The following is a 13,450-nucleotide window of genomic DNA, read 5'->3' on the forward strand; positions in this document are numbered from 1 at the left end:
GTCATCGCTACAATAAAGCTCAAATGCTAGTATTTTTATTCTGTAATACTTTTGATCAGAAGTGTTGCATTAAATGTAGATTTATTGTGCAATATATTACAGGTAAATCATTAATGTGCATTTTTAAAGTAGTTTAGACCAGCGGTTCTTTTTCACATCAGGGACCCCTAAACACAAATTAGACCATGGACCCCCATTTGATAAGATTTTGTCCCAGGGTTCCCCATCTGATAGGATTTTTGCTTTTAGATGTTTTATTATAGTGTATGAAACCTATGACCAAAATAGTCAAACATTCTGTCACTGTGCTACTTATGGACAGAATTATAATGAAAATGAAGTATTCCCCTTTTTGCTAGGGATCCCCTAGAACCCCCTCAAGGACCCCACTTTGACAACCACTGGTTTAGACTGTGTCCACTGTTGGCTCATGCTTTTTAACTTTATGGTTAAACTACAAACCAAAACATTTATCTCAAATAGCATTTAATAATTAAATTAAATACTATTTTTAATACAAGAAAAATTTGTATTGACCAAAGACTCAACTTCACATGCCACATGAACTTTATTCAATTCTCAAAATGACAGGTTTGATAGACAAAACATTAGATACTGGAATTAATTATATTTTAAAAAGCCTTCTTTGGAACATCCAAACTTACATTTTCAGAAATGTTATTCAGAACATGACCAAACTGGTATTTTATAAGACAAACCTTGGATTATAATTAGAGCACACTGGAACAAACTGTTTCCCATTTAAGCAGTGGCTTTGTTCTTTTTTAATACTCCTCACCCTCCTCCTCTCCTTCACCCTCAACGGAGTCAACTCCAACCTCCTCATAATCCTTCTCCAGAGCTGCCATGTCCTCTCTGGCTTCCGAAAACTCTCCCTCTTCCATACCTTCACCTACATACCAGTGAACAAAAGCACGCTTAGCATACATAAGATCAAACTTGTGGTCAAGCCGAGCCCAGGCCTCTGCAATAGCAGTGGTGTTGCTCAGCATGCACACGCCCTCTGGACCTTAGCCAGATCTCCACCAGGAACGACAGTGGGCGGCTGGTAGTTGATGCCAACCTTGAAACCAGTGGGGCACCAGTCCACAAACTGGATGGTGCGCTTGGTCTTAATGGTGGCAATGGCAGAATTGACATCTTTGGGCACCACATCTCCACGGTACAGAAGGCAGCAAGCCATGTATTTGCCGTGACGAGGGTCACATTTTACCATTTGATTGGATGGCTCAAAGCAGGCGTTGGTGATTTCTGCCACTGTTAATTGCTCATGGTAGGCCTTCTCAGCAGAGATGACAGGGGCATAGGTGGCCAGAGGGAAGTGGATGCGGGGATATGGCACTAAATTGGTCTGGAACTCTGTAAGATCAACGTTAAGAGCACCGTCAAAACGAAGGGAGGCGGTGATGGAGGACACAATCTGACTCATCAGCCTGTTCAGGTTGGTGTAGGTAGGACGCTCAATATCCAGGTTCCTGCGACAGATATCGTAGATGGCCTCGTTATCCACCATGAAGGCACAGTCAGAGTGCTCTAGGGTGGTGTGGGTGGTCAGGATGGAGTTGTACGGCTCCACCACAGCAGTGGACACCTGAGGAGCTGGGTAGATGGAGAACTCCAGCTTGGACTTCTTGCCGTAGTCTACAGACAGACGCTCCAACAGCAAGGAGGTAAAACCAGAGCCGGTGCCACCTCCGAAGCTATGGAAAACCAGGAAGCCCTGCAGACCAGTGCACTGGTCAGCCTGGGGACAGACAGACAAGACGTTGCGCCCAAATATAAGACATGAGTTAACACAGCTTAGATGATCAAAATCCATAAGAATTAAGGCAAATTAATAATTAAAACATAAGAAATAGTAACTTCAGATTTGATCTATAGCTTATATGACAAGTGTTGCTAGCCGATTTAATCAGCTATATCCAATAAACATTAAATCTGTGAACTGGCCAAATGACAAAAAAAAGCTTTGCTGTCATTTGTTGACACTGAAATTTTCACTAGTTGCTCTCTATATATGTTATATTTATAACAAATATAACAAAATTTGCTATATATGTTAATCTCGGTCAAAGCTTTTTCACAGTCACTTGGCTGGGTGGTGCTCTCAGCATTTGAAAAAGAAAAACAATAAAACAACTGAAACATCTTACCAGAAACAATGTCTACTTTGGATGGTCCACAGACTCTTCCACCCCCCAGAAATAAATAATAGAATAATAGTCCCAATAATTCTTTTGACCTTGTTATGTGATAAGAGTAACTGGAAAGACTGTTTCTGCTGAATTTTATTAAATGTGATTACAATTTTTTCACAAAATCCCATTCATCTCCACTGTACTGACTGGAGGCATCTGCATGACTAGATGATTAGGACATTGCTTAAAATGGGCAGAGGTATTAGTTGTCATGGATAATGACTTGGTGTCCTCTGGTGGAGCAAAGGTAAACTCCATAATGTTTGTTGTGATTTGATGCACAGCATACATGTGCTGTTGTCACATAGCTAATACATAAAATCTTTAAAATTATATCATATATTTCATCACAGGCTCCCCCTCTCATCAGGAAGAAACGCCTCCGGCTCTGAAGTGACTCACCAGTTTACGGATCCTGTCCAGCACCAGATCAATGATCTCTTTGCCAATGGTGTAGTGTCCACGGGCGTAGTTGTTGGCAGCATCCTCCTTGCCAGTGATCAGCTGCTCAGGGTGGAACAGCTGCCGGTAGGTCCCAGTGCGCACCTCATCTGAGGAGACAGGTTAACATAAAATGACTCAAGGGTTTGATGAACTCAAGCAGCAACTATGGTCTATATCTAATAAAGAGCAGTGTTTCCCACAGGATTTTAAGAGACTATGGTGGGTGGGCCTCGGGCATGCTCGGTGGTTCGGGGGCATGCACCCCCAGAAGAAGATTTTGTACATTTTAAAGTTAAATGCATTAATTTGGTACAGTATCTATGAAGAACTTTGTACACTTGTAAACAATGTTGTGCTCTAATAAACTATTTGATCATAAACCCATTGAAGAGCTATAAATGGTGAAAGTCAACAATTTATTTTAATTTTATTTTTTCCAAAAACCCTAAATCAAAGAATAGAAAATAGAATAAGTAATTCCCCTAACATGTTATTGTTGGGTTTTTTTTTATTACTTTTAATGGACACATGTAATATGTTTTATACTTTCAGTGAATTTAATCCAATTCATTTTATTTCCATACTGTATAGATACCTTATTTTGAAAACCAGGTGTTCTCACATTTGTATCCTCGGACTAAATTCATTAAGTCCGACCAGAGTCCGACCCAATTTGATAATAATGTTGCATCTGGTTCTCATATCGCGTAACATGAAGACTTCATAGCCTCTCTTCAGGTAGGACTTTCATATAACAACACTTGTCTTTGTAAAGAGAGAAACTGACAGGATAAAGTCGCTAACCTGCCTGTCAGCTCACTCTGGTCTGTTTCAGTGAATTTATCAGAAAGGCTTTAATACGTGTGCACTCCAAATGTAGGCGCGGCTAGCTTAATAATTAATTAATGGGAAACACTGAAGAGTTTACCAATGACAGTGGGCTCCAGGTCCACAAAAACAGCTCTGGGGACGTGCTTTCCAGCTCCAGTCTCACTGAAGAAGGTGTTGAATGAATCATCTCCTCCTCCAATGGTCTTGTCACTGGGCATCTGTCCATCAGGCTGAATCCCATGTTCCAGGCAGTAAAGCTCCCAGCAGGCATTGCCAATCTGGACACCAGCCTGACCCACGTGCACTGAGATACACTCACGCTGGGGGAAACAAAGAGTTTTTTTTTAACATTTAGCTTGACTACTCATCGCATATTGAAGACAGTTTAAGAGCTATGGCAATATTAAATGGAAATTAAAAAAAACACACGTCACCTGATACATGCAGCATTTTCATTTACCCACAAAATAAAGCAAGACACTCCACTCCTGGCTGCAGAAAACATGAAGGACCTCAATCCAGAACCTCAATGGGCAAATGGAAATTAGAGCTGCAGCTAACGATAATTGTAGTACTCGAAGCTTCTACAGATTATTTCATTGATTCATTGATGCATCAATGAATAAATGCAAATATTTTTACACCTCAAAATAACGTTTCAGACCTCTAACGTTGTGTTTTGTGGGAGTTGCTCCGACCTGCTGTAAGGTCGCACGCTCACACACTTTGACATCCGACTTCAGACAACCACTTTTCTTTTGAGGTAACTACAGTAACCTTTATGGTCTGTTTCTATCACTCGTTTGTGAGAAGACGATTTCTCTTTTTACAAAGACAAGTCTTGCAGTATGAGAGTCCAACCAGAAGAGAGGGTGTGAAGTCTTCATGTTACGCGACAGAGAACCGCATACAACATAATTTATCAAACTGGGTCAGACTTGATGAATTTAGCGCGAGGATACAGATGTCAAAATAAGGTGTCTATACAGTATGGAATTAATATTAATTGGATTATATCATATTCACAGAAAGTATAAAACATATTACATGTGTCCATTAAAAGTAAAAACAACAACAACAATAAAATGTTAGGAAATTACTTATTCTATTCTTTGATTTGGGGTTGCTGGAAAAACATTAAATACATTTGTTGACGTTTGTTGCTGTTTCATCACCATTTATAGCTATACAATGGGTTTATGATCAAATAGATTACTAGAGCACAACATTGTTTACAAGAGTGCAAAGTTATTCATAGATAGCCTCTTAATTTTGCACCAAATTAATGCATTTAACTTTAAATGTCCAAATTTTCTACAGGGGGGCATGCCCCCAGACCCCCATATAGGGTCCGAGGTCCACCCACCATAGTCTCTTAAAGAGACTAACACAAAAATAACACTTCAAGTGCTATTTAAGTTATACTAAGGTGCACCCAGTTAACCCATGACTGTGACGTTACAACACAAACTCACGACAGACTGTAACATTATGCTGTCGTGCTGTTGCGGTAGGCCACATAAGTTTCTTCTACGGTGGATGGACTGTAACATTACAGATTTGTTGTTTTCTTTTAGTTGGAAATAATCCCATACTTTGGACTGTCTTCTTCGTCACATGGTGTTCACACAGCGTAAGTGCGATGTGCGACAGTAATAAATGTCCATGCAAAACAGTGTGCTATAAAGTTATATGGATTAAATGAAGCTTTTTAGTAATCGAAATAATAAATTTAATCGTTGATAAAAATACAGTATTTTATCCAGACTGGCAGGATCAGGAGTGTTGGTAAAAGTGTCAGATTATATCCACATCTGGTAAACAAAGATTTACTGTAACATCGTTGATCTCAAGTCATTTAAAACTGAGTTTTTGATCATTTTAAAAATACTCATGTTAGTCCAAAGTTTTATGTTTCTATTAATATCCTCACCTACATTTTTATTGTTCTGTTGTTGTTTTTTTAATCTTATTTTATTATATTGTGGTATTTTATTCTGTTTTATTCATTTTATATGTAACATTTGTGTACATCCTCAATAAACAGATGCACCAGTCATGCTGGTTGTGTTATTGTCTTTGGTTTTTCTATTTGTGCCTGCTTAATATGACAACATGCAATGGGACTGTTAACTGTTGATACTGCCAGCCTTTAATATCCAGCTTTCACTGTTGTGGAAACATGCATATCAAGATTGGAGTTTAATTTTAAAAATATATATGTAGTATTATTGGAGGTTAATATTAAATTAATTATTATATTTTTATATATGCTGTCAACTCAGAACTACAATGTCCACAAATGCGTGGTGCAAATTGGGCGGGAATAAGTATGCCCTGTGCAAAACAGACCATACAGAAAGGTGCTGCGGCTACAGCCAGTCATTACAGACTGTACCGGGGGGGGCGTGGCGTGAGCGGTGCTAGAGTCCGCAGCCGGACGTTATTGCAAAATCTAGCAGTTTCCCGCCTGGTTCTCCAGCGTTGCTAGGCAACCAAATGAAATGATTGGTGGCGGACAGCCGTAGATACAGTTATTTTATTTCATTTTCATGTGTCTAAGTATTTGGTTTATTGATTGCAGTTAGGAGTACAGAGAATTTCAACAAATATAACAAAATTGGCTCAATAAAGACATTTAGGTTTAGGGTGGGTTGTGATAATTTGAGCAAGGGAAAGTTAGCTCAGCCGGTGCTCTGTCCATCTCAATACTACTAAAGTAATGTTAAGTTACAGTTACAGACTAACGAATTACCCTTGTACTTACAAGTATAATTAATGTAATTTTATATAAATCTTTATTTAAACAGGAAATGTCCCATTGAGATGCAGTCTCTTTTACAAGGAAGTCCTGTATAATTATCATTATACTGATAAAACAGAGGACCGGATTTTTTCTAACATTAAGGGTTAACATTACCACTGAGAACCGTTGACAGTTGAGAATTCTAACGTTAATTCAGGTCTGCGGTGTTACCTTTTAATCGGAAAACATTACAATCCAAATAAGGTAAATTACACCTTATGTACAAAAAAACCCAATTAAGATTGGCATGAAACTTGGTTAAGTAAACTGTTCACTGCCCTCCTCCACCAAGACTTTTCAGATAACGATAACGTTACCTAACGTTAGCTTGGTGCTAAACCTCTGACCGTTAACGTTCGCTAACGCTAACACCGATTTAGTCACGTCAACTTAAGTTACATTTATATCTAGCGTTAACAGTAATGTGGGCTACTACATACGACCAATACAATTTTCAAAAATAAACAAGAGAAAACTACTACATACTCACCATGTTTATTCAGGTTTTCAGGTAGCGTTATATAACCGTTGCTTTAGAAAATATGAGTTAATACTTGATATCTCCCCGAGATAGTAGCGGCCTTCTCGTCAATCCTCTAAGACTTGGGTTTTTATACTGGTTTACACGGGGATAGACCTTGAATCCGATTGGTCGAATGCCACATTAACTTATTTCCTATTGGTTAAACATACTAACTGTCATCTTGTATACTTTCAAATTAAATATAATTTTAAAATTATAAACCGTAATCGGTTTTTTTTAACTTGCCAGATATCAAATTCATATGTGCATTTACTGACTTAGCTTATTATATTCAAAAGTGATATGATATACTATATAGATTCAATTCAGGTCATTGAGCTCAAAACTGTATTTATTTCCTTTTTGAATTTTTGACATACTTATTTTACTTTTTAAGGACCTTTAATATGTTTACCTCTGTATAGTTAGACTACTGGATATACTTGGCCCCAACGGTCTATGGCCCCCACATAGAGGCTCGATGTAATTGGGGGACCGCAACATGAAAACATTTGGGGTGACTTCAATCTCAAAACGTTTTGCACCGGTTGGCAACGTTTTCGGATTGAATGACATGTTTTCTTGCAAACTTGCGCAACGTTCTGCAACGGGCTTTGAGTTATGTTTTCTCCTGTTTGGTGGGCGTGTCTCAGGTGTTACCCAATAAGCTGCGACAAGTTTGTAAACACAACGATGTTAAAAAGGCAGTGAAATGCAGTACGCTTGCGTACACAGCAGGATGTTCAAGGCGCCACTGTTTCCTTTGGAATAAACCTTTTGTCGGCGCTGAACTCGCCCTTGTTAACATTTGGTGCTCATTCCCAGTTGCCCCTGTTCATGCTGTACACCTAAGACTGCAAACCCTGACATGGAGAGAAATCTGTTGTGAAGTTTCCTGTGCCAAGTTCTTGTCCGCTTTTACAGAACAATAGAAAGCATCCTGACTGGAAACATCACAAACTGGCTTTGGATGTGCACGGCCCAGGACAGGAGGGCTTTACTGCGGGTGATAAAAACTGCTCAGAAGATCAGTAGAACCCATCTCCTGAGGATCAGTGAAATCGGTGAGGTGACTACGTAGAGCCTAAAGGATATTAAAAGACAGTACCCACCCTAGCCACAGCCGGTTCACCCTGCTGCCTTTTGGGAAAAATGATATGGAAGTTACTGCTGCCATAACCCCCCCCCCCAAAAAAACCCTTTTTCACTTTACAACCTTTGTAATATCACAAATAAATCTTCTACCTTAGTAGCTCAAATTTCTCAAATTACAGCAGCTCATCAGTAAATCCTAAATCCACCATGGATGGTCCTGCCTCATGATCATGTTATTATAGAAAAGGGGAAGCAAACATTCTTTTACAAATTTCATTAAATTTAACACTGCACTGTTTGCATTATTTTGCGGATACGACAATGAAAGACATTCGTCATGCCAGAGCTTCTGTTTTATTGTTGACATTTACAGAGTTGAATGTGTGAGTACAGCGTTTATACAGAAAGCCCACTTGTCCATACAGCAAACAGACATATTACACATCTCCTCACACTATGTACAGGTTAAATCATGATAAAGCCTGGGCCACTAGCACACTTGGCATAACACTCAGTCACTCAAGGTTCAGAACAAGTTGATGGACTCTAGGTGTTCAATGATGTGACAGATAACAAATGTATGGTAGTGTTACTGGAATGGTGTACCTGAAAGGGGGCAGCTGGAGGAAGAGACCTGGGCAAATTCAGGATTGTCTCAAGCGAATTTAAAGTCTGAATTTCTCATTTATAGTTCAGCCACAATAACGGTCTCTTCATCTATTAATAATTTATGCCCATGGCTGTACTGTAAATTTGGACTGTTTCTCTTTTGTTTTGTTTGCTGCTCAAACAAAGGTGATGTTTTTTGAGAATGAAAATAGAACGATGATCACTAGTTTAGTGGTGGAACAGTGTCAGCAGCACCATGTTGGTCCTGAGATTAAGTGTTTCAAGTGGGGTTTGTCAAAGCCACAGAAAAACAACTGCAATGGTAAGATGACCACAGACCTACTTTGAAGCAAGTAGAAAAAAAGGTTATTAAAATTGAGTGTTAACTTTGTCAAGTTGGGGGCACGATGGTCTGGCTGATGATTTCAGTGATGTGCAGTGTCTGGATTCAATACTTTTAATTTACTTTTCACATAGAGATACTGCTTGCAGGTCTTGTCAAGTTAAATTACAAGTGCTAGAAGTCAGAAAAAGTGGCTCTCTGAAGAGAGGTCCAACTTTTTCTAAATGTCTGGATTAATTAGAATCACTATACAGAATGTAAATTACTTATTCAATATTAAAGTATATGGCAAAATTGACATCTTTGTCTCTGTGTAGCGGATTCTTTCCTGCCTCCCCACTGTGAAATTAAAAACTATAAAACTACCATTTACCATTTTCCTTATTCCTGCAATACTTTCTTCCAGAGATCTTTTGCATGTATAACATTTATACACACTCTACAGATGTTGCACTTCTCAATTTGGCAACCTTTTTCGGTAAAGCAAAACACTGTTCTTTACCCATTTCCGTGAAAATATAGCAGCAAACAAGCTGTTCATTTCAGGGATAATCAGACTAGCAAAAATACAAACTCTGAGTAAATATTTAAAATGTTCATTTGAACAGAGCTTGATACGTCTTGAGATCTCACATTACAGAAAAAAATTTGGTACTTGGTTACAGGTTATTGATGCTGTTGCTACAGGTCCACATTAGCCTTGCATCCAGATTCTGAACAGATGACAGTGAATGAATAAAAATGTCTTGCAACAATGTTCTTGACAAGCGATTCATGACGACATGAGCTGTCAATCTATATACATCTTTGCTTCAACACGGATTTGTTCTGACTGGCCTGTGTAGTTAATACTGAGGACTTAATACCATGACAATATCTAGAAGGACTTTTAATGCTGGGAGCTGTTAATCATTAGTGATAGCAGCAACCCAATAGATTATCTCACTTAAAGATCTTCTTAAAAATTCTGCAAGGTTTTAGGGAGTAACAGAATTAAAAGAGTTAAATCTATTTTCATCTTTGGTGGTTGGACTACAGCAAAATCAAACAAGAGCACATTTTTCTGTGTTAGTGTTTCTTTGTGAAAGGAGATCAAATTGGCATAACAGCCCAAGTAATGTCTTAGAACTGAAATTACATTTCACTAACATAAATCAGCACTTTCTCACCCTTAGAGATGATTTTCCAGTCACCATTTACTGCAGTGCCACTATAGAGCTCATTAGGGAGATGAAAATGAAGTGTGAACACTGTAATTATAATACTTAGACAAGGGTTAGTGTTTTATTCTTTAGTTGATGTCTGATACAGAGCAGACACTGAATCTGGGTAAAATCAAGTTGGGACAATGACAGAGCAGTAGGTTGAACAAAGGTGGTGGTGATGGGGGTGTCAGGATGGAGTGGTTTAAGAGATTTTGGAGTGCTTGTGTTTAATTGTGTGTGTGTGAGTGAGTGAGTCTACGTGTGTGCAGATATAAATATGTGTATCACAGTTCGGTGCCCACTGCTTCAGAAAAAAAAAAAGAAAGGATTTTGTGAGAAGCACAAGGCCGGGGGAGGTTATGGCCACAGGGGAGAAGACGGAGCGCCAGGCTCCTTTGTTCTCTGCTCTTGGTTTTGTCACAAGTCCAGCTGTTAGAGGTCAACGGAGTGAGACACTACGCTAGGGAGCGCTGACGAGGCTTGATCCTAGGATAGAGCTGCAGAGAAAACAAACAGAAAGAGGGGAAACGTTCACTAATTTGACATGCTCATGTTTGTTTTCATGTACTTTGTCACTGACATCATTAGTACAGTTATGCATTTGTCTTTTCAGTGCCTTATCTAAAACCCCATGATTCGAGCTGGACATCACACCAGATTCACTGACTTACTGATATTATCAATCTTTTCCCAACCAAAATATATCCATATTATTAATATTTAAGCAGTGATTAGCAAATGGGTAAAGTCAATCATTAGAACAGGTCGTACCGTCATTTAGGGCTGCAACTAACTGTTATTTTCATTATCAATGAATATGCCTTCTTTCAGAGGTCAAATAGTCTTGAAATGTTCAACCAGAAAGTGAAACACTGCTTTTCAGCCTAAGTTACTCCTGAAAAAGCGTTACGCAAACAATTAACCATCCATAAAAAGTAGTTAATTTGTTTCCTGTCCATCGACTGATCAATAAATCCTCTTATTTCAGCTCTACAGAAAATCTGAACAAACATATAAGAACACAGCGGAGAAGAAGTGCCAAGCACTAATAATTTGTCCTACTTGTGGCAAGTTAAGTTAAACATATTGGTGAGACATGTGTGACAAATAATGTATTTTGTTGTTACCCCCAGCAGGTTGCGGGGCACGTAGCCCTCGTTGTCCTCAAGTCGCGCCCACCACCACTCCGTTTCACTGTCGTCCTGTCGTCGGAGAACAGTGATGGCGTCCCCCTCGCTGAACGCCAGCTCATCCGGATTCTGAGCTTTGTAATCCCACAGTGCGTACACCGTCCCCTTGTTCATCACACCCAGCTTCTCCTGAACGCCTGCAAGAGAGAGTCCAATCTGTTAATATTAATCTTACAATGATATTGGATCAAATCAATATCTTTATAGATAAAGTAATCCCAAGTTGTTAAAACCAAATGCCGTACAAGCACCCGGTCTGATTTGCTACGTGTTTGTACAAACCTCAATGACATTTGGACTGACTGAATTGGGGCTATAATGACAAATGTTTTATTTTTAAGTGAACTAGTCTTTTCAGAGTTACACTTGTGAACGCTACACAAGACTGATTGCTTCTCACTGTATAGAAACTGGGAGCACTGGATGTAGCCCTCTTCCATTTCTTCGCATTTGTCCGCAGCAGTCTCCACATCACTAATGGTGCTGGCAAAGATGGCAGCCCCCGACTCAACCAACAACTTGCAGAGATGGACACTGTTGCAGGAGGCGGCACAGTGAAGCGGAGTCCTGTCCCAGCAAACACAAACAGGAAAACAAACACGATAAACAAAAAAGGGTACAACGGCAAATCAGTAAAATCAAACTGAACAAAATGTATTTCTAAGCGCGTCATCGTCCAGCTCTCCTGTGTCGGAGAGCTTGGACTCACCATCCATCACTGTCTGCAGCGTTGACGTTCACACCAAAATCCAGAAGGAACTTGACTATGTGGTGATGTCCTGCGCACACTGCATTGTGCAGGGGTGTGATGCCCTCATCATTAGGGGTGCTAGGATTCTCCACCTGGAAAAAAAGAAGGCCCCAGATGAAAAGATGAGTGCTTAGCGTACATGCAAATTTAAATAAATAAGTAAAGTATACTCACACAGTCGCGACATACCTCATAGATGATCCTCTGGACAAGGTCAAACTCTCCCTCCAGTGAGGCATCCAGCAGGAGGGCCAGAGGGTTAAACTTCACCCTGAAGCCGTGGCCTGTGCGCTCAGAGTTCGGCTTCTTCAGGTTTGTGCGCTTCTCCTGTCACGATAAAGAGAGGAATTTAAAACTTTGAAAATTTAACTAAATGTAATAACAAGTCTGTGTGTATGCATCTCTCACCAGCGGCTGCGATACTGCCGTGCCGCTTTCTTCTTGAGTGGTGACCTCCGGGACAGGGCTGGGCAGTGACGCCTCAGAGCTTCCCACGTTGTTGTTGTTGTCATCGTCCTCCTCTGGCCCCTCTGCTTCAGCAGGATCCCCCAGGCCTTCTGGCGGCAAGGGCAGCGGCTCGTTGTCATTAGCGTCAGTAGATGGAGCTAGAGCCTCAGAGCCCGGCTCCTCTGCCCCCGGTGGTGGCGGTAGCGGCGTCTCAGATGGGAGGTTGCCATTGTCTGTATCAGCCACAGAGTCGCCTCCCAGATATCCAGGAGGATTAGCTGGCTGATAAAAAGGTGTTCCATTACCTGCACTGCTGCCAACTCCTGTCCCACTGACTCCGTTTCCCTCTATGCCTCCTGCTAGAGTGTTGAACCTCTGATAGAGCAGTTTCTGGATGTTGGGTCCACTGGGGCCCTCTGGTTCTGTGATGGAGCTGCGCTTCTTAAGCGGCCTCGGAGCGTTGGCCAGCTTTTTACGGAGCACCTCAAGATCGGCGTCACTTTGGTAACGCAGCGGGGAGTGCACCATGGGTGTTAGCTTAGTGGGGCTGAGTGGTCGTGGGATGTTTTCCACACTGGGAGGAGGCGCTGAGGGCTCTGGGGCCTGGAAGAACTCATCAAATTCTCCCTCAAAAGTGTCTTCACCACTGGGTTGGCCTTGGAGTAATGGGAAGGCCCCTCCCGCCTGGACGAAAGGAAGGGGCGAGGGGGGTGTTGAGCTGGGAGGGAGAACCGGCTTCCCATATACTAGAGACAAACAGACAGCGTGGAATTATAATAGAGGCACTGACACCATCATCATATATTGATAATCAATTCACTTGTCAGATTATTTTAATTAATCGATTAGTTAGATTATCGGCAGTCTAAAATGTCAGTTAAAGTTGACCATCACTCTTTCCCAGAGCCTGAGGAGAAATTCTCCTCAAATTCGTTGTTTTTTGGTTACAGTACAAAATCCAAAGAAAAGGTATTCAATTTTAAATTA

At 40.5% G+C, this 13,450-nt stretch overlaps 1 protein-coding gene and 1 pseudogene across 8 annotated transcripts in view; both read right to left on the reverse strand.

Moving 5' to 3' along the window:
• Nucleotides 1–549: 549 nt before the first annotated feature.
• LOC119909160 lies at nucleotides 550–6,890 on the reverse strand (annotated as a pseudogene).
• Nucleotides 6,891–8,253: 1,363 nt separating this feature from the next.
• The window catches only part of ppp1r13bb (protein phosphatase 1, regulatory subunit 13Bb), a 29,435-nt gene continuing 24,238 nt past the window's right edge, over nucleotides 8,254–13,450 (reverse strand). For 5 of the 8 annotated variants that reach the window (XM_038726251.1, XM_038726249.1, XM_038726248.1 and 2 more), the window contains 6 exons: nucleotides 12,425–13,209; nucleotides 12,191–12,343; nucleotides 11,975–12,108; nucleotides 11,666–11,832; nucleotides 11,203–11,402; nucleotides 8,254–10,572 (listed from right to left, as the gene is read on the reverse strand). In XM_038726251.1, the coding sequence (XP_038582179.1) occupies nucleotides 10,531–10,572; nucleotides 11,203–11,402; nucleotides 11,666–11,832; nucleotides 11,975–12,108; nucleotides 12,191–12,343; nucleotides 12,425–13,209 (1,481 nt within the window). In that variant the 3' untranslated portion in view covers nucleotides 8,254–10,530. The remainder of the gene's footprint in view (nucleotides 10,573–11,202; nucleotides 11,403–11,665; nucleotides 11,833–11,974; nucleotides 12,109–12,190; nucleotides 12,344–12,424; nucleotides 13,210–13,450) is intronic. The other 3 variants (XM_038726255.1, XM_038726250.1, XM_038726253.1) reach the window with 1 other exon arrangement.

Source organism: Micropterus salmoides, unplaced genomic scaffold, assembly GCF_014851395.1.
Source record: "Micropterus salmoides isolate LMB-PRFRI ecotype aquatic unplaced genomic scaffold, ASM1485139v1 Ms_hic_scaffold_18, whole genome shotgun sequence".
Taxonomy (NCBI): Eukaryota; Metazoa; Chordata; class Actinopteri; order Centrarchiformes; family Centrarchidae; genus Micropterus; species Micropterus salmoides.